The following is a 23753-nucleotide window of genomic DNA, read 5'->3' on the forward strand; positions in this document are numbered from 1 at the left end:
GAGAGCAACGGTTTGGCGAGCGATGTGTGGGCGAGTGTTGTCATGGAGAATGTGTACGCCCTTGCCCAACATTCCTCTTCTCTGGTTCTGAATTGCCCGTTTGAGATTTTCCAGAGTCTCACAGTACCTGTCAGCGTTAACTGTGGTCCCAGCGATTGAGCTCCGACGACGAGGTGAAAGAAAAGGTTCATAACTTTCTGAGCAGCACGGCGGCGAGCAGGTATGACATGGGCAAACAAAAACTGCTACAGTGTTGAAAGGGTCCTGTAGCCACCTTTCGTTTGTCCGGTAGCCCATTTTCACTGGTATTTCTCTTTCCTTCCTTGTTTCTCTTTTCTCATAATTATCATAGTGGTGTGATAGAATGGATGTGGTTGTGTGTCACGTTGCTAGACGGTGGCGTAGTCTGCTGCAGAAAGTCTGCGATAGTCGTACAGATTCAGCAGCAGTTGTACAGAATAGCCAACTCTCGTAGTGGTCAAGCAGGCAAACAGGTTTTCGCTACTTGTGAGAAATCCACCTGCGTTAGGTTGGCGGAGGAAGTGGCATCTTTGGGTTTTCCGGGCCACGTGAAGCGTGGAAGAGGCTGGAGAAGAAGCGGAAGGCGGTCTGCCGCCGGTACGGGAAGCGTCCACAGCTGTGCTCCAGTCGAAGAAGGGTGAGTTAGACTGACCGCGTGGCGCGTTGTTACTTGGAGAGAGGAGAGATGTTAGCTTTTGGTCTCGCTTTTCAACTCTGAAAGATTGCTTTGCCTTGTCGCAGCAAGGAATGTAAAACTTTGGCAGATTTTTCTTTTAGTAAATTTCTATAGCAGACGTGGATCCACCGGAAGAGCGCCACACAAAGGTGTCGAGAAGAAGTGAGCACTCGCTTCTGTATGAATGTCTGTTTGCCTTCAGCTCTGCCTGTATAAGCTTTCATTTTTCTAAATATTAATAGCTTTGCCTTATCGCAAATTTTCCTTGCTTTATGTATCTTTCGTCCGTGGGGAGCCGACCACGTGGTTCAACATTCAAGTTTTGTTGGGCTACCGTCATCACTAACTGTCCGGTATCATGTTTGTTTTAAAGAACGTTAACTGTTCATGATTTTATGATGTGATATTGTTGCAGCTTGGCCACGATACCTATAAATTGCGTCTCCACAAACCACGTGGGCACGCGGGTGTACTGCGAAACGTGTACCGTTTCACGAGTTATTGCGATCAGTTACCGGGCAACAGCAGTTGTATGAATGATTCACACCAATGATTGTAGTTGTAGATTATAGCGGTGAACGTATCGACGCTTTTCTTTAATGTTTTAGGAATTAATATTATCAGGAATTGTGTACATGCCTCACATCCTTATCTTTGGAATAATGATTTTATCTACAATTTTCTCTTGTGTTCCGAGATTACTTTTTTGCACCTAAGCCACTCACCTCGTAGCTTTCCCGATAGCACACCCAACGCGTTTCCTTACGCACAGGTCCAGTGATTAGTCTCCCCTTGTATTTTTTAACAAATGCTTTAGATTAAGTCTTATTTTCAGGTGTGTTGCTGCGAGCTGATCTTCTGCATAGTGTTCATTCATGTACTATTTTTTTTTAAATGTTTGATTGTCGTGAACAGTGCATGGGCAATACTATTAATTACATCGTATCCCCCATGAGCGACATCACAACGTATGCATTTTTGTGAGTTTTTGGTCTGTGATCAAATTAATTTATTTTCCGACTCGACCAAACCTTCGATTAGTTGTATGGTTAGAGTCGGTGGCGACCCTAATCTTCTCACGTTAACTTCACAAGCAATAAGTATTTACATTCCCAATAATAACGTAATAACCCGTAGAAACAGAATAGTTACGGTGTCTACACAAATGCATCGACAGTAATGCTGATTAGCTCGCAAAATAGCTAAATGTCCAAGCTGTAAACTGACGTAAACCATTGTAGAAATAAACAGGTCTACTTACTTATGAAAAAATAAGAGGCCTTACTTTTGGGATTACCCTCGTATATGCATACATTCATATACAGCAAGGGTGTTTTACCCTCGCCCTTGAGCACACGAAAACCATCTTCATAATCACTATCATCATCATCATCATCTTTATCATATTTCTTGTTGTAGGTCTGCTGCTCTGGAATACAATAAAGGATCACACTCTACAGGAGAGGGGGACCGGTACGAGGAGCGCATGCTGGCCCTGGTCTACCTCCGCTGCCTGCGGTATGGGCTACACTTCCAGTTGTGTGCCAACAATGACGATGCCGGGAAGTTCGATGACGTGGTGTTGGTATGGCGACCTGAGGGACAAAATGAGGTGAACACCCTGCTCGTCCAGCTCAAGCACAAGACCTCCCCGACGGCCATGACCGTACACAGTGGCGCGTGGCTGTCAGAGGCCACGAAATGCGACTTCGGGCTCAGCATGTACTCCACCTCCTACAGAGAAATTAGCGAGACACTGGATACGAACAGAGTCACATTCGCCTTGTTGACGAACGCCTGTCTGGACGACAGTAGCCTCGACATACTTGAGCGCCAGTATGAGGGCACCTTCCCAGGTCTGGAGCTGCTAGAGGCTGGTGGACACCTGTACAAGCTCAAACCGAACAACGAACAGGTTTGGAAGGCAGTCCATGAGGACATCAGCTTTGTGGAGAATTTCTACCTGCTGTGCCAGCAGAGCAGTTCTAATAACATTGTAGGCGACATTTGCAGGGAGCTGGAAGAATTGCTGGGCGCCGGTGACCTATGCGAAACCTTGTGTGACAGCTTGTGCAAGAGCATCAGGGACTGGATGAACAACCAAAGTGCGTGTTTGACGAGTGCTTGGAGCACATGGCAGGCACTCGTGGACGAATACGTCAGGAAGGAGGTGACCGAGTGCAGAGCAGTGACCACCAGACTCGAGTACTGCAATGTGGAAAATGTGCGGAGCTACGTGGAGTCGTGTAACCCAGCGTGGTTGAGGCCTCCAGAAAGGCAAATGGCGGCTCTCTCTGCTACGAAGATTCACCAGGCACTGGCTAATGAAACGCACATCATGGTGGCTGTGGACCGATTCAGAGTGCTGCGACACCGGATTCTCCGCTGTTGGGGACCGTACTGCCGATGGCTGGTAAGTTTCAGAGTGATGGAAGCTAGTAAGAAATTGTTATTTTAACTTGAGATTTGATGCAATCAAAGAAAATATATTTTGCTAACCAGTCAGCCACTATTGGTCATCATCAAAAAAATTGAACATAGTGTGAGATGGTAATCAACTAATACTTTATCACATGAAATACATATACAGGGTGTTACAAAAAGGTACGGCCAAACTTTCAGGAAACAGTCCTCACACACAAATAAAGGAAAGATGTTATGTGGACATGTGTCCGGAACCGCTTAATTCCCATGTTAGAGCTCATTTTAGTTTCGTCAGTATGTACTGTACTTCCTCGATTCTCCGCCAATTGGCCCAATTAAAGGAAGGTAATGTTCACTTCGGTGCTTGTGTTGACATGCGACTCATTGCTCTACAGTACTAGCATCAAGCACATTAGTACGTAGCATCAACAGGTTAGTGTGCATCAAGAACGTGGTTTTGCAGTCAGTGCAATGTTTACAAATGCGGAGTTGGCAGATGCCCATTTGATATATGGATTAGCACGGGGCAATAGCCGTGGCGCGGTACGTTTGTATCGAGACGGATTTCCAGAACGAAGGTGTCCCGACAGGAAGACGTTCGAAGCAATTGATCGGCGTCTTTGGGAGCACGGAATATTCCAGCCTATGACTCGGGACTGGGGAAGACCTAGAACGACGATGACACCTGCAAAGCACGAGGAAATTTTTCGTGCAGTTGACGATAACTCTAATGTCAGCGTCAGAGAAGTTGCTGCTGTACAAGGTAACGTCGACCACGTCACTGTATGGAGAGTGCTACGGGAGAACCAGTTGTTTCCGTACCACGTACAGCGTGTGCAGGCACTATCAGCAGCTGATTGGCCTCCACAGGTACACTTCTGCGAATGGTTCATCCAACAATGTGTCAATCCTCATTTCAGTGCAAATGTTCTCTTTACGGATGAGGCTTCATTCCAACGTGATCAAATTGTAAATTTTCACACTCAACATGTGTGGGCTGACGAGAATCCGCACGCAATTGTGCAATCACATCATCAACACAGATTTTCTGTGAACGTTTGGTGATGTCTTGATTGGGCCCCATGTTCTTCCACCTACGCTCAATGGAGCACGTTATCATGATTTCATACGGGATACTCTACCTGTGCTGCTAGAACATGTGCCTTTACAAGTACGACACAACATGTGGTTCATGCACGATGGAGCTCCTGCACATTTCAGTCGAAGTGTTCGTACGCTTCTCAACAACAGATTCGGTGACCGATGGATTGGTAGAGGCGGACCAATTCCATGGCCTCCACGCTCTCCTGACCTCAACCCTCTTGACTTTCATTTATGGGGGCATTTGAAAGCTCTTGTCTACGCAACCCCGGTACCAAATGTAGAGAGTCTTGGTGCTTGTATTGTGGACGGCTGTGATACAATACGCCATTCTCCAGGGCTGCATCAGCGCATCAGGGATTCCATGTGACGGAGGGTGGATGCATGTATCCTCGCTAAAGGAGGACATTTTGAACATTTCCTGTAACAAAGTGTTTGAAGTCACCCAGGTACGTTCTGTTGCTGTCTGTTTCCATCCATGATTAATGTGATTTGAAGAGAAGTAATAAAATGAGCTCTAACATGGAAAGTAAGCGTTTCCGGACACATGTCCACATAACATATTTTCTTTCTTTGCGTGTGAGGAATGTTTCCCGAAAGTTTGGCCGTACCTTTTTGTAACACCCTGTATACAGGATGTATCACCTAAAATTTGCACCACAAATATTGCGGAACTGGAAAGTGCTATTGATGTGTGGCTTTCACAGAATGTATTGCTAGTCAGGGGCTTGTATTGTTAGCCAGTAAACCTGTTTTAATGTTACTTAGAAAGTACATTTTTTGTGCGAACATATACGTTTTGAATGGAACAGTGCCTATTGACATTAACAAACTAAAAGTAGTGTAAATCAGAATGTCAGTGGTGTTTGTTGCAGGATTTTAGTGAGAATCTTTTATGAGATATCGTATTTTGCGAAGTCCCTATACCAACACTTGTACGATACCTATGGTAGCACACACTAAACGACACAAGTGTGTACACTAGTTATGTGGATTATGACCAGTATTGAGACAATTGACCATCAAAGGTTGTGTTCAAAACGACAATATCAGTGGCAATACTGCTTCCAGTCTGGTATGAAAAAACGTCTGCACACATGCTAGCATTTCAGCAGACTCGTAGTAATACATCATTGCATATCATCGGGTGTAGTTGCTATGTCCTTGTAGACTACATCTTTCAGCTTTCCCCACAGAATAAAGTCTACAGGCGTCAAATCCATGGAATGGGCCAGCCAAGGTGCAGGTCCTCTGCTTCCAATCCAACAGTTTGGAAGAAGCTTAGATGGCTGACCATCCGGTTTGCCATGCACTGTTGGCAAACGGGGTGCACTCAGCCCTGGTAAGGCAAGCTGAGGTGCTACTTGATAGAAAAGTAGCGGCTTCAGTCTTGGAAACTGACATACAGCCAGGAGAGCGGTGTGCTGACCACATGACATAGGATGCCACCTAGTGGTGTTGCGAGCGCGTGACTTGGTAACAGGGGATCATCCTAGCAAAGATATGGGCTGTAAATGGAGAAATCCATCAAGATAAGTTGCTTTGACCACAAGCCCCTCCATATCCGCATCCAGTGACGCCTGTAGGCTGAGCATGACTTATGAGTGTGTATGTGTGTCTCTCTCCCTCTATATACCAAAAAATGTTTTGCATCACCCAAGTTCCCAGAACTACAGAAGATAGACGTTGACTGTGGATATTGTATCACAGACACAGTTCCTATGACTGTTCAGAGATATCACTAAACCGGCCCAAAGATGTAAACAACCATGCATCTGCAGCACCTATTAGACGGAGGGGGTCCGACAGCCGATCAGTTCCAACCATTCCACCAGGAAGGAGGTACATGGCTCGTGTTGACTGTAGTTCAACCATGCCTAGACGATCATTACCGCGATTCGATCGCGTCCGTATTGTTACTTTGTGCCAGGAAGGGCTCTCAACAAGGGAAGTGTCCATGCATCTCGCAGTGCACCAAAGCGATTTTGCTCGGACATGGAGTAGATACAGAGAGACAGGAACTGTTGATTACATGCGTAGTTCAAGCCTCCCAAGGGCTACTACTGCAGTGGATGACCGCTACTTACGGCTTATGGCTCGGAGGAACCCTGACAGCAACGCCATCATGTTGATTGTTGTGCAGCAACAGGACGCCGTGTTACGACTTAAACTGTGCGCAATACGCTGCATGATGCGCAACTTCACTCCCGACGTCCATGGCGTGGTCCATCTTTGCGGTACAGATGGGCCCAACAACATGCCGAATGGACCGCTCAGTATTGGCATCAAGTTCTCTTTACTGATGACTGTTGCATATGCCTTCAACCAGACAATCGTCGGAGACGTGCTTGGAGGCAACACGGTCAGGCTGAACGCCTTAGATACACTGCCCAGCGAGTGCAGCAAGGTGGGCGTTCCCTGCTGTTTTGGGGTCGCATTATGTGTTATGTGGTGCCGACGTACGCCGCTGGTGGTCATGGAAGGTGCCATATCGGCTGTACGATACGTGAATGACATCCTCTGACCGATATTGCAACCATATCGGCAGCATATTGGCGAGACACTCGTCTTCATGGGCAACAATTCGCGCCTCCATCGTGCACATCTTGTGAATGACTTCCTTCCGGATAGCGACATCGCTTAACTAGAGTGGCCAGCATGTTCTCCAGACATGAACCCTATCGAACATGCCTGGGAAAGATTGAAAAGGGCTGTTTATGGATGACGTGACCCACCAACCACTCTGAGGGATCTACACCGAATCGCCGATGAGGAGTGGGACAATCTGGACCAAAAGTGCTTTGATGAACTTGTGGATAGTACGCCACAACGAATACAGGCGTGCATCAATGCAAGAGGGCGTGCTATTGGGTATTAGAGGTACCGGTGTGTACAGCAATCTGGACCACCACCTCTGAAGGTATCGCTGTATCGTGGTACAACATTCAGTGTGTGGTTTTCATGAACAATAAAAAGCGCGGCAATGATGTTTATGTTGATCTCTGTTCCAATTTTCTGTATAGGTTCCGGAACTCTCTGAACCGAGGAGATGCAAAACTTTTTTGATGTATATACATTGGCACCCCATAGCGTCCCGTATGTGTCCTATCGATTTACTTCAGAACAGGTGCATTTTGTGGCCAAAACATCTACATGAGTTAACTAACATGCTCCTATTACCACTGCAGCACAATTCTGTCCTTGTGACAGGAACTGATATTCTGCTGGAGATGTCACAGCCCTCGGGGAGGACATGTAGCACGAAGGAATCCAGGTGGTCCACAATAGTAACTAGTCCACAGGTCCCATAGTGGTTTGGATTACCACCAGAGGTCCCCTGGAAGTCCAGAGGAACCTCCATCATAGCACAATACTGCCACTACCAGAGTCCTAGCATGACACAGCGAATGTTTCGCACAGGCATTCGCTCGAATGACGGCAACTCTGGACATGACCACCGATTGTGTGTAGTGAGGAACGAGATTCATTTGACCAGGAGATACGTTTCGACTTATCCACGGTCAAGTCTCAATGATCCTGTGACCACTGAATCATAACTGATGATGTCGTTGAATCATCATGATGACCTCGAGCGTTCGGCATCTGTACCAGGTTGGACTAAAGGAAGACATCAGATATTTTCAGAGGTAAGTTGCAAGATTTGTGACTGATAGATTCGAACAACATGCAAATGTACGGAGGTTCTTCGGGAACTCCAATGGGAATCCCTGGAAGGAAGGACATTCTTTATGAGGAACACTATTGAGAATAGAGAACCGGCATTTGAAGCTAACTGGAGAACGATTCTCCCACCTCCAGCACACGTTGCGTGTAAGAACCACGAAGATGAGATGCGAGTAATTAGGGCTGATACGGAAACATATACAGTCGTTTTTCCCTCCCTTTGTTTGCGAGTGAAGCAGGAAGGAAAGTGATTAGTAGTGGTATGGGGTACCCTCTGCCACGCATTATGGCGGATTGTGGAGTATCATGTAGATATACACTACTGGCCATTAAAATTGCTACACCACAGAAGCGAAATTTAACCGACAGGAAAAAGATGCTGTGATATGCAAATGATTAGCTTTTCAGAGCATTCACAAAAGATTGGCGCCGGTGGCGACACCTATAACGTGCTAACATGAGCAAAGTTTCCAACCGATTTCTCTTACACAAACAGCTGTTGACCGGTGTTGCCTGGTGAAACGTTGTTGTGATGCCTCGTGTATGGAGGAGAAATGCGTACCGTCACGTTTCCGACTTTGACAAAGGTCGGATTGTAGCCGATCTCGATTGCGGTTTATCGTATCGCGACATTGCTGCTCGCGTTGGTCGAGATCCAATGACTGTTAGCAGAATATGGAATCGGTGGTTTCAGGAGGGCAATACGGAACGCCGTGCTGGATCCCAACGGCCTCCTATCACTAGCAGTCGATGTGACAGGCATCTTATCCGCATGGTTGTAACGGATCGTGCAGCCACGTCTCGATCCCTGAGTCAAGACAACAACCATCTACACGAACAGTTTGACGACGTTTGCAGCTTCATGGACTATCAGGTCGGAGACCAAGGCTGCGGTTACCCTTGACGCTGCATCACAGACAGGAGCGCCTGAGATAGTGTACTGAACGACGAACCTAGGTGCACGAATGGCAAAACGCTATTTTTTCGGATGAATCCAGGTTCTGTTTACAGCATCATGATGGTCGCATCCGTGTTTGGCGACATCGCGGTGAACGCACATTGGAAGCGTGTATTCGTCATCGCCATACTGGCGTATCACCCGGCGTGAGGGTATGGGGTGCCATGGGTTACACGTCTCGGTCACCTCTTGTTCGTATTGACGGCACTTTGAACATTGGACGTTACATTTAAGATGTGTTACGACCCGTGGCTCTACTCTTCATTCGATCTCTTCGAAACCCCACATTTCAGCAGGACAACGCACGACTGCATGTTGCAGATCCTATACGGACCTTTCTGGATACAGAAAATGTTCGACTGCTGCCCTGGCCAGCACATTCTCCAGATCTCTCATCAATTGAAAACGTCTGGTTAATGGTGGGCGAGCAACTGGCTCGTCACAATAAGCCAGTCACTACTCTCGATGAACTGTGGTATCGTGTTGACGCTGCATGGGCAGCTGTACCTGTACACGCCATCCAAGCTCTGTTTGACTCAATGCTTATGCGTATCAAGGCCGTTATTACGGCCAGAGGTAGTTGTTCTGGGTACTGATTTCTCAAGGCCTATGCACCCAAATTGCGTGAAAATGTAGTCACATGCCAGTTCTAGTGTAATGTATTTTTCCAATGAATAACCGTTTATCGTCTGCATTTCTTCTTGGTGTAGCAATTTTAATTGCCAGTAGTGTAGATGCAGATAACACATAGGGGTCCTTTGCTGTGAAGCTCCGTGTGCAAAAACGTGGCTGAATGGTGAGCTTCCAAACACTTGTGCCTGCACCAGCCTTGTACTCTGTCATCATTTCTGTCCTGGGTGGTCAAGCCTTTGCCCTCTACGTTCTGTGACGAGGCGTGGAGGTCAGTCAGCTTGGCGCCTGCTTGTGGTTCCACAATGGTTTAACCATTTTTCATAGATGTAGTTACGAACAGCCTACCAAGTTTCGCTATTTCCGAGATACGCGTTCCCAGATGCTGGGCCATAGTAACATGCTATTTGTCAGAGTCGCTTACATCGGTGGATTACCTCAACTGCCGTTTGTATCGTCGATATTACAGTTCCCCATTAGTCTCTGTTGCACTAGTAAACTTCGCTCACCCTGTCATATGACTGCAGCGTGATCATTCGGCGTTCAGTCTCGCTGTGGGCAATGGTCATAATGTTTTGACTCATACGGAGGGCGGTCAGGAAAAGTCTGTAAAGCTTGTAAGGGTTCTGCAGGGTAGGTGCGATCCGAAATAACTGCCAAGAAAGAACTTGGATACGTCGCGTCGTATCCGAGTCAATTAGCATTGAAGTTAGCCAACCACAACGCTGAGCGGAAATGCACGCACCCCGTCAGAAACGCTTAGTGTCAGTTATTCTCATATTGTTGGTGACAGCGCACGCGATAGCTCAGCATTTGGCTCTGGTTCGGCCCTTAATATCGTCATGTCCAAATTTTGTATCGCTCTCTTGTTTGGTTTTAGGAAACGAAACGAAGAACACATTTGGCAACACCGTCTACGGCGGGTCGTTTGGCTTTGCACAAGCAACGGGTTGCTAACTTAAATGCTAGTTAATTCTGAAACGTCGCAATGTATCGAATTTTTTTCTTAACAATAATTTTTCAGCACACCTTACCATGCAACACCCTGAAAAGTTTCTCAGATTCTTTCTGACCATCTTGTATAGTCTGTAATTCATCGGTCCTCATAATGTTGTCACATTGCAGCTCCTTAAGCAAACTCTCCATCTGTAGCACTGAATTCCTTAATGAAAATTACTACAGTCTTGAATTACTGAAGGTCTCCAAAGGCCAGCTCATCTGGAAATAAACACGGGAAAGCTGAAAATTAGGCAATAAACACCTAACGACTAGCTGACTACGTGGCCATGAATTTTCTGCTACAAAATTTTCTTTCCCGTTGTGTTTGTTACCTCTTCTTCTTACATGCCTCTTTTACTGCAGTGATCAGTTACATTGTTCCAGTTTTAGCTTAGTTGCGAGTTTTGCAGAACTCCACAGCTTCCCCCAGATATTTTTGGATTTATTCAGTGCATCTGTTTAAAATGAACGTTTCAGCTCCATAAAACACTAGTATTTGATTATCATATTACAGCTTCTTAGCTTTGTCCACTTTCTGATGCATCTTTTATCGTAAATATCTTGCTGTTTAAGTTGTTGCGGTACTGAATTTCATAAACAATATTTTATATGCTAGTGTCTTAAATGATTTCGCCAAAAAATAGGGAAGCTCTCTCTTTTTTTGGATGCCAAACACTTACGTTTCCTTTTATGACGAGGTACGGATTCTTTCCCTTTCTTTTGTTTATTTAAGAATATGTACTCGCTGTGATCTGTTGGAATGTTCCAAATCATAATAATAGGTTATTATGCAAGAGCTAATCTGACTACCATGGTAATGGCTCTTCTTAACTTGATTCTTTGTTCCATTTTAACCTTTGATTTGTTCAAGTTGTCGAAAAGTTTTGAGAGGGACAGACGGAAATTAATGGAGACACTCCACCATCTTATCACATTACTGTATGCTGAAAATTTTCCCTGAACCTTACGTTAGATTTTGCACAATCTAGTGTTTGTCTAATAAGTGCACTGACTTTGAGGTCTAGGCCGAACTCCTTTAGATTTTTGAAGGGGCTGTTACGGTCCACTGAGTCATAAGCTTATTTAAAGTCTACGAAGGTGAAAACTTATCCCCTAGGATACATTTTTTATTTCTGAGTAATAGATTCGAAACGAACATATTCTGGCAAGTATGCCTTTGACCTCCAACTGCTTCATATTTACCGAAATTGTTTTAGCATTACAGTTGTCTATGGCCCACTAAGCAGAGCTGTTTTCTAGTTTACTATTATTAAATACTGTACAATGAAGCGATCATTGTAGTTAGCACTGAAACATTGTAAGATACACTCCTGGAAATGGAAAAAAGAACACATTGACACCGGTGTGTCAGACCCACCATACTTGCTCCGGACACTGCGAGAGGGCTGTACAAGCAATGATCACACGCACGGCACAGCGGACACACCAGGAACCGCGGTGTGGGCCGTCGAATGGCGCTAGCTGCGCAGCATTTGTGCACCGCCGCCGTCAGTGTCAGCCAGTTTGCCGTGGCATACGGAGCTCCATCGCAGTCTTTAACACTGGTAGCATGCCGCGACAGCATGGACGTGAACCGTATGTGCAGTTGACGGACTTTGAGCGAGGGCGTATAGTGGGCATGCGGGAGGCCGGGTGGACGTACCGCCGAATTGCTCAACACGTGGGGCGTGAGGTCTCCACAGTACATCGATGTTGTCGCCAGTGGTCGGCGGAAGGTGCACGTGCCCGTCGACCTGGGACCGGACAGCAGCGACGCACGGATGCACGCCAAGACCGTAGGATCCTACGCAGTGCCGTAGGGGATCGCACCACCACTTCCCAGCAAATTAGGGACACTGTTGCTCCTGGGGTATCGGCGAGGACCATTCGCAACCGTCTCCATGAAGCTGGGCTACGGTCCCGCACACCGTTAGGCCGTCTTCCGCTCACGCCCCAACATCGTGCAGCCCTCCTCCAGTGGTGTCGCGACAGGCGTGACGGAGGGACGAATGGAGACGTGTCGTCTTCAGCGATGAGAGTCGCTTCTGCCTTGGTGCCAATGATGGTCGTATGCGTGTTCGGCGCCGTGCAGGTGAGCGCCACAATCAGGACTGCATACGACCGAGGCACACAGGGCCAACACCCGGCATCATGGTGTGGGGAGCGATCTCCTACACTGGCCGTACACCACTGGTGATCGTCGAGGGGACACTGAATAGTGCACGGTACATCCAAACCGTCATCGAACCCATCGTTCTACCATTCCTAGACCGGCAAGGGAACTTGCTGTTCCAACAGGACAATGCACGTCCGCATGTATCCCGTGCCACCCAACGTGCTCTAGAAGGTGTAAGTCAACTACCCTGGACAGCAAGATCTCCGGATCTGTCCCCCATTGAGCATGTTTGGGACTGGATGAAGCGTCGTCTCACACGGTCTGCACGTCCAGCATGAACGCTGGTCCAACTGAGGCACCAGGTGGAAATGGCATGGCAAGCCGTTCCACAGGACTACATCCAGCATCTCTACGATCGTCTCCATGGGAGAATAGCAGCCTGCATTGCTGCGAAAGGTGGATATACACTGTACTAGTGCCGACATTGTGCATGCTCTGTTGCCTGTGTCTATGTGCCTGTGGTTCTGTCAGTGTGATCATGTGATGTATCTGACCCCAGGAATGTGTCAATAAAGTTTCCCCTTCCTGGGACAATGAATTCACGGTGTTCTTATTTCAATTTCCAGGAGTGTATTTTTGTGTCGTTTATTGAGTCACAAAATATGACTTCCTTGAACATTTAAATCACTTTTACAAGATACTGATTTTATGGAGTGTTATAAGAGCACTAGTGTTAGAAACATATAAAATCTCTGTACAGTATTACTAAAATAGGTGTTGAATGGAATATTTCTACAATAAACTGTTTCGCCTAACACAGACTATTTCAGTGCTCTTGTCCCCCACAAAATCTACACTATGTGATCAAAATAATCCGGACACCTGACTAAAAATGACTTACAAGTTCGTGGCGGCCTCCATCGGTAATGCTGGAATTCAGTTTGGTGTTGGCCCACGCTTAACCTTGATGACAGCTTCCACTCTCGTAGGCATACGTTCAACCAGGTGCTCGAAGGTTTTTTGGGGAATGGCAACCCATTCTTCACGGAGTACTGCACTGAAGAGAGGTATCGACGTCTGTCAATGAGGCCTGACACGAAGTCGCCGTTCCGAAACATCCCAAAGGTGTTCTATAGTATTCAGGTCAGGACTCAGTTCAGGCTAGTCCATTACAGGGATGTTATTGTCGTGTAACCACTCCGCCACAGGCCGTGCGTTATAAACAGGTGCTCGATCGTGTTGAAAGATGCAATCGCCATCGCCGAATTGCTCTTCAACAGTGGGAAGCAAGAAGGTGCTTAAAACATCAATGTAGGCCTGTGCTGTGATAGTGCCATGCAAAACAACAAGGGGTACAAGCCCCCTCCATGAAAAACACGACCACACCATAACATCACCGCCTCCGAATTTTACTGTTGGCACTACACACGCTGGCAGATGACGTTCATCGGGCATTCGCCATACCCACACCCTGCCATCGGATCGCCACATTGTGTACCGTGATTCGTCTCTCCACACAACGTTTTTCCACTTTTCATTAGTCCAATGTTTTACGCTCCATACACCAAGCGAGGCGTCGTTTGGCATTTACCGGTGTGATGTGTGGTATAAGAACAGCCACTCGACCATGAAATACAAGTTTTCTCACCTCCCACCTAACTGTCATAGTATTTGCAGTGGACCATGATGCAGTTTGGAACTCCTGTGTGATGGTCTGTATAGATATCTGCCTATTACACATTACAACCCTCTTGAATTCTTGGTGGCCTCTGTCAGTCAACAGACGAGGTGGGCTATACACGTTTGTGCTGTACGTGTCCCTTCACGTCTCCTGTGGTGTGCATACTGTAAGGCCTTCACTACACACACCATCAGATTATTTGACTTGTCGCTCTAAAGAAGTAGGCGAGTGTCAGCAGTATGTCTCGTGGTCTTATCGTGGCGTGTTTATCTTCTGCCGTTAGGTCAGACGATAGAAATGCCACTTGCACGCTTAGAGTAGCAGATTGACGGTGACCAACTTTAAACAGAACTTGATTAATTTTCACACACATTTATTAAAATAATAACAAGCATAAAAATTACTTAACTTGGTTCTGGATGCTATTTACAATTGACAATCTGAAGTTCCTTTGGTATTGGTATGTTAATCTTATTCTCACATATATCTCTGATACTTGACGAAAGTGTCTATACATTTATCTTCATGGCTATGTACAGGAATATGGTAATCTTATTAGGCGCAGACTGAAACTTGACTATAGACTGGTACAGACTAATGCAGACTGGTACAGAATGGGGCAGACAAATGCAGACTGACTAATCAGAGGTCTGTACACTCGTTATAATACCTCGCGCATTCATGTATCACTGTGCGAGTGTGATCTGCGAGGAGAAAAGGTTCTACATTAGCAGCAATCTCATTGGCTGCGTTACACATTAGTACGCGGATTGGTGGAAGCAGAATTTGGTCTGTCTCTATGGCAGCGCCATCTCGTAGTGCGGAGATGGACGAGCGCTGCGCCTGCGCTGTTGTGCTTAGCGGGGCGCGCTCTAGTGGGAAAGTTGTGTACACACTGACTATGTGGAACTATGTACACAACATCTCCACTTCAGTATGACATCGCAGACAGTGGACCTAGGGATGTTAAGGAGTGTTGATATCTCGCTTACAGACGTATGACACAAGTGAAAATCACCTGACCACGTTCAAAGTTCGTGAGTTCTGCGGAGCGCCCTATTCGGCTCTCTGACGATGTATAATGCCTACTTAGGTCTCAGATATGGAGTACCTGGCAGCAGGTGGCAGCCCAATACACCTAACATGAAAAACCTATGTTTTTGTCCGTATACTTTTGACCACATAGTGTATTAGTTCACTGGGAGTAATGGTGGTTCTTAGTGCCAATAGATCTTATCAAGTTTAATTACTACGAAGTGAAAATGGAATCATACAGAGATAGAACAAAAATGTAATAATTGATTCTTCTGAAGAGAAACAAGGCATTTAAAGCTGTTTTATGTTGTGAATAAGTAGTGTAAATTTCAATATGCGAAAATTCTGAAATAATTATGCAAGCTGTATTTAGAAAAAACGATTTTTGAATATATTTGTGTCTAACTGATCTATTTCAACTATCTTCAGGTGATTGTAGATGATGAGACTGAAGATAGCTCTGCGATTCTGGATGAGCTTACGAACGAGATGCAAAGTGAACGCCGAAGTCAACGCCGCCTCGTCGTCGTGTCGTGGAGGGGCAGGCACTGCTTCAGCGACACTTGCCGCACAGCCGACATCAGCAGCGACAGCTGGAACGACTTCCTGAACATTAGTGTCGCGTTGAACGGGGACCGCTACAGATGCCGCCTGCAGGACCTGGTGGTGGACGTCGACCCCCTCCAGTCACTGCTGGACGGCGAGCCCGCACTCTTGCTGGCTCTGGCGCAGCTGTCGCAGCCTCTGAGGATGGGCCGGGAGTTGGAAACTCTGCCCGCGCACTACGTGCCCAGGAAGCTCGTGGACCAGCGGGTGTTGACGGGCGAGTTTTTCTCCACTCTGGTTAAGATTCGAGAGCGAGAGAAAGAGCACGTCAAAGGTACCGGCAGTAACACAATAATTGTGGAGGGGAAGCCCGGAGTGGGCAAGTCGAAGATGCTGTCACACGTGGCGGAAAAAATAAAAGAGAAGGTCCCTTCCTGCTGGCTATTGAGAGTTAATCTATTTAAGTTTTACACAGTTTTAGATCACAGTAAGAACGGTGTGAGTGCTGCGGAAGACATCTTGAGGGGGACAGTGTTTAACGAGGGTGTTCTAGGTGAATTGGAGTACACCCTGCTTAGACACTGCCTGCTGCAGTCCACGCAAGTCGTTTGTCTCGTGGACGGCTTCGACGAGGTGTGCCCCGACTATGTCGACAAGTGTCTCGAGGTGCTGCCTCTGCTGTCTCCGCGCAACGGAAAGCTCCTGGTGACGACGAGGCCAGAACCGGTGAAGCTCTTAGAGGCTCGTATGGGAGTGTCGGCACACACGCTGGAGCCTTTCAGTGAATCGGAGCTAGAATATTTCTTCACGAGCCATTCCTCGAAGGGAAACATCCCAGCCGTCAGCGGTCTCGACAAGAACTTGAGGAATCTTCTGAGGATCCCTCTGTTTGCTGAAATGTTTGTAAATCTGTCGCAGAAAATAGATGAGACGTATGACATTGTGACTCTGTACGAAGCTTTCTTCCGAAATAAATTCAGGAGGTTGTACGAGGAAAAGTGGGGTGACAACTTTTCCGCTCCCGGGAAGAGGAGAGAGGTCGAGAAGGCGCAGGAGAAGCACGAAGAACAGCTGATGCTCCTCGCGGCGTCGGTTCTGCTGCACAGCGCAGACGTACCGGCAATGTCACCGTCCGATAGGGGAGACTTCGTGAGAGCCGGAATCGTGTACGAGTTCTCCTACAGGAAACCGGAGTTCCTGCACAGGACGTTCGCCGAACACTTCCTCGCCAAGTGGTGCTTCCTCGGGTACGGAGATCGGAGCCGTGCGGAGGCGTACCGTGAGGCCTACCTCAACAAGAGACTGGATTTCTTTCGAGAGTCCTTCGACCGCAGGGCAGCGAGGGGCCGGCCACTGCTGGAGGCGGTGCTGGAGGCCCTGTCGGGTGGCGACGAGGGCGAGATGAGGGCGCTGCTGGCCGGGGGTGCCGACTGGAGGCAGACGGACGCGTGTGGCCGCAACGCGCTGCACCTGGCGGCGGCTCGCAGCTCGCTCCCACTGCTGCGGCGACTGTGCAGGCGCGCGGGGGAGGGCGCGCTGTCCGCGGAGGACGGCCTGCTCGGGTGGACGCCGGTGAGGTACGCCTGGGAGCGCAAATGCTGGTCTGCTGTGGAAGTGCTGCTGATGGCGGGAAGTGAATTCAGCCACCTGGGGGTCGTGAAGGCGGGGCAGCACGACCCCGTACAACTGCAGGCCGCGTTCGAGCAGGGCGGATGCCGGGCCCTGTACCGGCACATCCTGGAGGTGAAACGTCGCGTACAGAATGACACTTACATCTGTATGGTGCGAGAAGAATTAGAGGTAAATTAAGATGTACCGTGCATTACATGTAACTAATCCAGTACTGCTGGCTGGGAACCTTATTCGGAACCTCGGCCTTTGCAGACAAATGCTGTTACCGACTCAGGTGTGAATGACTCGCGCCCCACCCTCGCAGCTTTACTTCCGACAGTACTCTCCCCTACTTTCCAAACTCCACTGAAGTTTGGAAGCATACCAGGGATCGGCACTCTCGGAAGAAAGTACACTCCTGGAAATTGAAATAAGAACACCGTGAATTCATTGTCCCAGGAAGGGGAAACTTTATTGACACATTCCTGGGGTCAGATACATCACATGATTACACTGACAGAACCACAGGCACATAGACACAGGCAACAGAGCATGCACAATGTCGGCACTAGTACAGTGTATATCCACCTTTTTCAGCAATGCAGGCTGCTATTCTCCCATGGAGATGATCGTAGAGATGCTGGATGTAGTCCTGTGGAACGGCTTGCCACGCCATTTCCACCTGGCGCCTCAGTTGGACCAGCGTTCGTGCTGGACGTGCAGACCGCGTGAGACGACGCTTCATCCAGTCCCAAACATGCTCAATGGGGGACAGATCCGGAGATCTTGCTGGCCAGGGTAGTTGACTTACACCTTCTAGAGCACGTTGGGTGGCACGGTATACATGCGGACGTGCATTGTCCTGTTGGAACAGCAAGTTCCCTTGCCGGTCTAGGAATGGTAGAACGATGGGTTCGATGACGGTTTGGATGTACCGTGCACTATTCAGTGTCCCCTCGACGATCACCAGTGGTGTATGGCCAGTGTAGGAGATCGCTCCCCACACCATGATGTCGGGTGTTGGTGCTGTGTGCCTCGGTCGTATGCAGTCCTGATTGTGGCGCTCACCTGCACGGCGCCAAACACGCATACGACCATCATTGGCACCAAGGCAGAAGCGACTCTCATCGCTGAAGACGACACGTCTCCATTCGTCCCTCCATTCACGCCTGTCGCGACACCACTGGAGGCGGGCTGCACGATGTTGGGGCGTGAGCGGAAGACGGCCTAACGGTGTGCGGGACCGTAGCCCAGCTTCATGGAGACGGTTGCGAATGGTCCTCGCAGATACCCCAGGAGCAACAGTGTCCCTAATTTGCTGGGAAGTGGCGGTGCGGTCCCCTATGGCACTGCGTAGGATCCTACGGTCTTGGCGTGCATCCGTGCGTCGCTGCTGTCCGGTCCCAGGTCGACGGGCACGTGCACCTTCCGCCGACCACTGGCGACAACATCGATGTACTGTGGAGACCTCACGCCCCACGTGTTGAGCAATTCGGCGGTACGTCCACCCGGCCTCCCGCATGCCCACTATACGCCCTCGCTCAAAGTCCGTCAACTGCACATACGGTTCACGTCCACACTGTCGCGGCATGCTACCAGTGTTAAAGACTGCGATGGAGCTCCGTATGCCACGGCAAACTGGCTGACACTGACGGCGGCGGTGCACAAATGCTGCGCAGCTAGCACCATTCGACGGCCAACACCGCGGTTCCTGGTGTGTCCGCTGTGCCGTGCGTGTGATCATTGCTTGTACAGCCCTCTCGCAGTGTCCGGAGCAAGTATGGTGGGTCTGACACACCGGTGTCAATGTGTTCTTTTTTCCATTTCCAGGAGTGTATATTGCCAAAAAACGGCTTACCCCAGCTGAGGAGATTGTTTCCAAAGTGAATTTTCACTCTGCAGCGAAGTGTGTTCTGCCTTCGTTTCTTCCAGGAGCACTAGTTCCAAAAGTTATGCAGAATGTCTTCTGTGAAGCTGAGAACGTAGGATAGACGAAGTGTAGTTGTGAGAGTGGTTTGGAAGTCGTGCCTCAGTAGCTCAGTACATAAGAGTATTTGTCTGTGTGGTGTGCGTACTGTAAGACCTTCGGTACACACACCATCAGATTATTTGACTTGTCGCTCTAACGAAGTACGCGAGTGTCAGCAATATGTCTCGTAGTCTTATCGTGGCGTGTTTATCTTCTGTCGTTAGGTCAGACGATAGAAAAGCCACTTGCACGCTTAGAGTAGGAGATTGACGGTGACCAACTTTAAACAGAACTAGATTAATTTTCACACAGATCTATAAAAATCATAGATATTACGTAACTTCATTCTGGATGCTGTTTACAATTGACAATTTGAAGTTCCTCTGGTCTTGGTACCTTAATTTTTATTCTCCATATCTCTGATGCTTAACAAAGTGTCTATACATTTATCTTCACGGCTATGTACAGGAATATGATAATCTTATTAGGTGCAGACTGAAACTTGACTATAGACGGGTACAGACTAATGCAGACTGACTAACTGGAGGTCTGTACACTCGTTATAATACCTCGAGCGTTCAGGTATCACTGCGGGAGTGTGATCCACGAGGAGAAAAGGTTCTATTTTACCAGCAATCTCATTGGGTGCGTTACATATTAATACGCGGATCGGTGGAAGCAGAATTTGGTCCGTCTCTATGACAGCGCCATCTCGTAGTGCGCAGATGGACGAACGCTGCGCCTGCGCTGTTGTGCTTGGCGGGGCGCGCTCTAGTGGAAAAGTTGTGCACGCGCTAACTACGTGGAACTATGTACACAACAGTCTGCAAAAGGAAAAGCTTGCAGGTTCGAGGCCCGGTCTGGCTCGCGGTTTTCATTTGCCAAGAAAGGTGTACACTCCGCAATGGAGTGAAATTATGAGGGACACTTAAATGAAAACCAGGCTCCCTCCACAATGGGACCGTGCAATGGTTCCGTTCAAAAGTAGTCATCACATGTATTAAGACAATTACCCCATTGGGAGACAAGATGATGAATTTCAGTTTCATAGAATGTGATCAGTTAATGACAGATTCACAACATTTCCCACTCTTTTACTTCCTCGTCTGGCTGAATCCGACGTCCACACATCTTTCTTCAAGTCACCAAAGACTTGAAAATCGCACAGTGAAAAATCCAGGCTGTACGGAGGATGTTGGAGTGTTTCCTAATCAAATCATTGAAGTGTAGTCTTCGTCCGATTGGCAGTGTGGGGATGGGCGCTATCGTGCAACAGGATGAATCCCTCTGACAGCATTCCCAGATGTTTTGACTTTATGGCGCACTGGTTCTCTGCAAGTGTCTTCAGAGCATTGGAGAATAGTTGTGATCCCACAGGCGAGGAACTTGATGCGTAGAGGGGCCCTGCGGTTGAAAGAGCAGGTCATCACCACCTTAGCGGAACTTCTGCAAACAGCTTTGGATTTGTTTGGTGCGGTAGATGTGGGATGTTTACACTATCGTCATTGCTGTTTGCCTTTGCTTGTTGGAATGCTCAAAATGGTTCAAATGGCTCTGAGCACTATGGGACTTAACATCTGCGGTCATCAGTCCCCTAGAACGTAGAACTACTTAAACCTAACTAACCTAAGGACATCACACACATCCATGCCCGAGGCAGGATTCGAACCTGCGCGGTTCCAGACTGAAGCGCCTAGAACCCCTCGGCCACAACGGCCGGCTGTTGGAATGCTGTTGCATAAAATCGTCCCGTTGCACTGTAATGCTTACTCCCGACGCTGCCAATCAGACGAAGGCTACGCTTCAGCGATTTGGTTGGGATCCCTCTGCACAGCCTGGATATTTCACCACGCGATTTTCTCAACGTTGGTAACGTGAAGAAAGACGTGCATGTACGTCGGTTTCAGTTGTCTAAGGGTTCTGGAAGTGTAAGAGTGGGTGTGGTTGTGGAAACGCCAGTAGCCGAACGCGTTTTACGAAACAGGAATTGATCGTTTTGTTTCCCAGTGGGATAAATGTCGACGCATGTGGTGAATACTTTTGAATGGAACCATTCCATGTCCCATTGTGGCAGGAGTCCGGATTTCATTGACTACTCCTCATAATAAACATAACTAATATTCTCTTAACACGTGCATGTGTGAATGTCACTAGACCTTTACAATTAGCAATCATGCACGTAATTTTCTCCGCCAATAATAGTGCAGTTTATATGTACGCTGTTTTTTACCAAGTGCGATCCCGCCGTAACAGCTGTCACAATGTGAATAAAGTCATCCCATCGAAAACAGACATTATCTTTAGCAGTAGGCGAAGGCCTTGTTAGTTTACACTAAACCAGACTTGAAAGTTGAACCCAGCTTGACACCCGTCTGCACTGTTATCACGAAAAAAGAAGCATGAAGCACCGTGCCCTGACATGAATTAACATAATGAGTCTGAACATAACAGTGACCACCTCAAATAACGTAACATGTAACGCGTTAGTCTGCTGGACAGGGAGGTGAGTCCGACCTGAATCGAATGCGCGTCGCAATAGCGGTTGTGATAAGGTACAGCGACCACCCTGCGCGTGACTTTCAGGCAACTGTCACGGTCGTTTGCGCAAATGCTGCGCTGCTCCCCGAATTTGACCTAAAAGTATACGATATGCACACAGTTAAGGTACGAGAACACACACAAGAGACTTCACACACAGAGGGTGTACACGACTTCCTCCACTTAGGCTACCTTCACGACTGTGGCGTTAGGAAGAGCATATGCCTGGACTCGAAGTTAAGTAATAAAATAAAATTTTCCAAACTCGAAAAAGCGGGCTTCATAGTAGACAGGGAAACGGAAGAAGAATGATCAGCAGAACACAGACACTCTGCAACTCTGCCTGTGTCTCGTAGACTCGGCAAGACTAACCAGAAATTTAAGACACGTGGATATTTTTTTAAAAATAGATTCGTCATAATATGCTACAAAGATATGTAGTTGCGACCTTAGTAACAGTGGAGGGAAAGTGTGTACCATTATACTGGTATTACGTCGCCCTATCAGCGACAACTTTGGTTTACTTGGTACTAGGTGTAAACGGTATAAGCTACTAAAATTACTCAGGCGGCACATCTCGGTGTGCTTGACAAAAAAGTCTAATGAAATATCGTTGAATCACGTTCTTTATTTTTGTATTCCTAAAAAACAGATATTTATAGGTTTTATGGTAGACGCATTTCTCTTTACATTCTCAACTGATGCGGTCAGAGAAAGGTAACGGACGAACCAGAGAAATGTAAACATTGGATGTGTACGAGACGGCGCGGCGGCTAGGTACTACCGAAACAAGCAATGTAAACAGTCACAGGGTTGTCAAGAACGTGTAATTCGTTTTACATAAACAATGAATTTAGTACAAACAGACGTTTCCTCTTTTACAGCGTTACTATAACGAAGGTTGTGGTACTAAAGAGAAGCTAACATAAAATAAAATGTGTTTCCTTCAGTACAAAATGAACCACTTACCACGTAATTTGTTATGCATTAATTACAATGAACTGTTTCCGATTTTTACAGCAATACCATAACGAAAATTAAAATCAGATTATGTTCCGTTTCTACAACAGTACCGCAATGAAAATGAAACCGAGATTACTTTGCTCCTGTACACAAATATTAAAATAAGTGTTTAAAATGCCCACCATTCGGCATGATGATAATTTATAGCGGAGGGTGCTAAACAGCAAGGTCATCAGCGCCCCCCCCCTACCCCCCACCATTCGGTTCGACAAATGCTTCATTACGGCGCACCCAATTCGTCGCACTCGTTCACACACATGCACATTTGCCTTTATGGCTCTGGCAACCGTGAAAGTCCTCTGCGTAAGTTCGTCCACATTAATTACTTTCTGAGCATGAATAAGTTCCTTCATATGGCCCAGTGGATTTAAATCAGGGCTGCGTGCTGTTTATCAATGTGGACGAAAACGTCCTATCCATCGTCCTGGAAATCGTCTATTCAAAAATCTTCGTACTCTGAGACTAACGTGGGATGCAGCACCATCGTTGAGGACCCACATGTTATAACGTACGGAAATTTTTTGGAAATTTGCGGTAAGGTTCTGTGGGACCAAACTGCTGAGGTCATCGGTCCTTAGGCTTACACACTAATTAAACTAACTTACGCTAAGGACAACACACACACCTGCGCCCGAGGGAGGACTCGAACCTCCGACGGGGGAAGCTGGGCGAACCGTGTCAAGGCGCCTGAGACCGCGCGGCTACCCCGCATGCCATTGACTTACAGTTAACGGAACATTT

General features: G+C 47.5%; 1 protein-coding gene across 1 annotated transcript in view; it reads left to right on the forward strand.

Annotated features, from left to right (window-relative positions):
• The window catches only part of LOC126143349 (uncharacterized), a 92290-nt gene that overhangs the window by 45236 nt on the left and 23301 nt on the right, over window positions 1-23753 (forward strand). Inside the window, exons 3-4 of the mRNA XM_049915365.1 lie at window positions 2117-3110; window positions 15755-17671. Coding sequence (XP_049771322.1) covers window positions 2117-3110; window positions 15755-17671 — 2911 coding nt within the window. The remainder of the gene's footprint in view (window positions 1-2116; window positions 3111-15754; window positions 17672-23753) is intronic.

The sequence above is a fragment of the Schistocerca cancellata genome, unplaced genomic scaffold (assembly GCF_023864275.1).
Source record: "Schistocerca cancellata isolate TAMUIC-IGC-003103 unplaced genomic scaffold, iqSchCanc2.1 HiC_scaffold_792, whole genome shotgun sequence".
In the NCBI taxonomy this organism is placed as follows: Eukaryota; Metazoa; Arthropoda; class Insecta; order Orthoptera; family Acrididae; genus Schistocerca; species Schistocerca cancellata.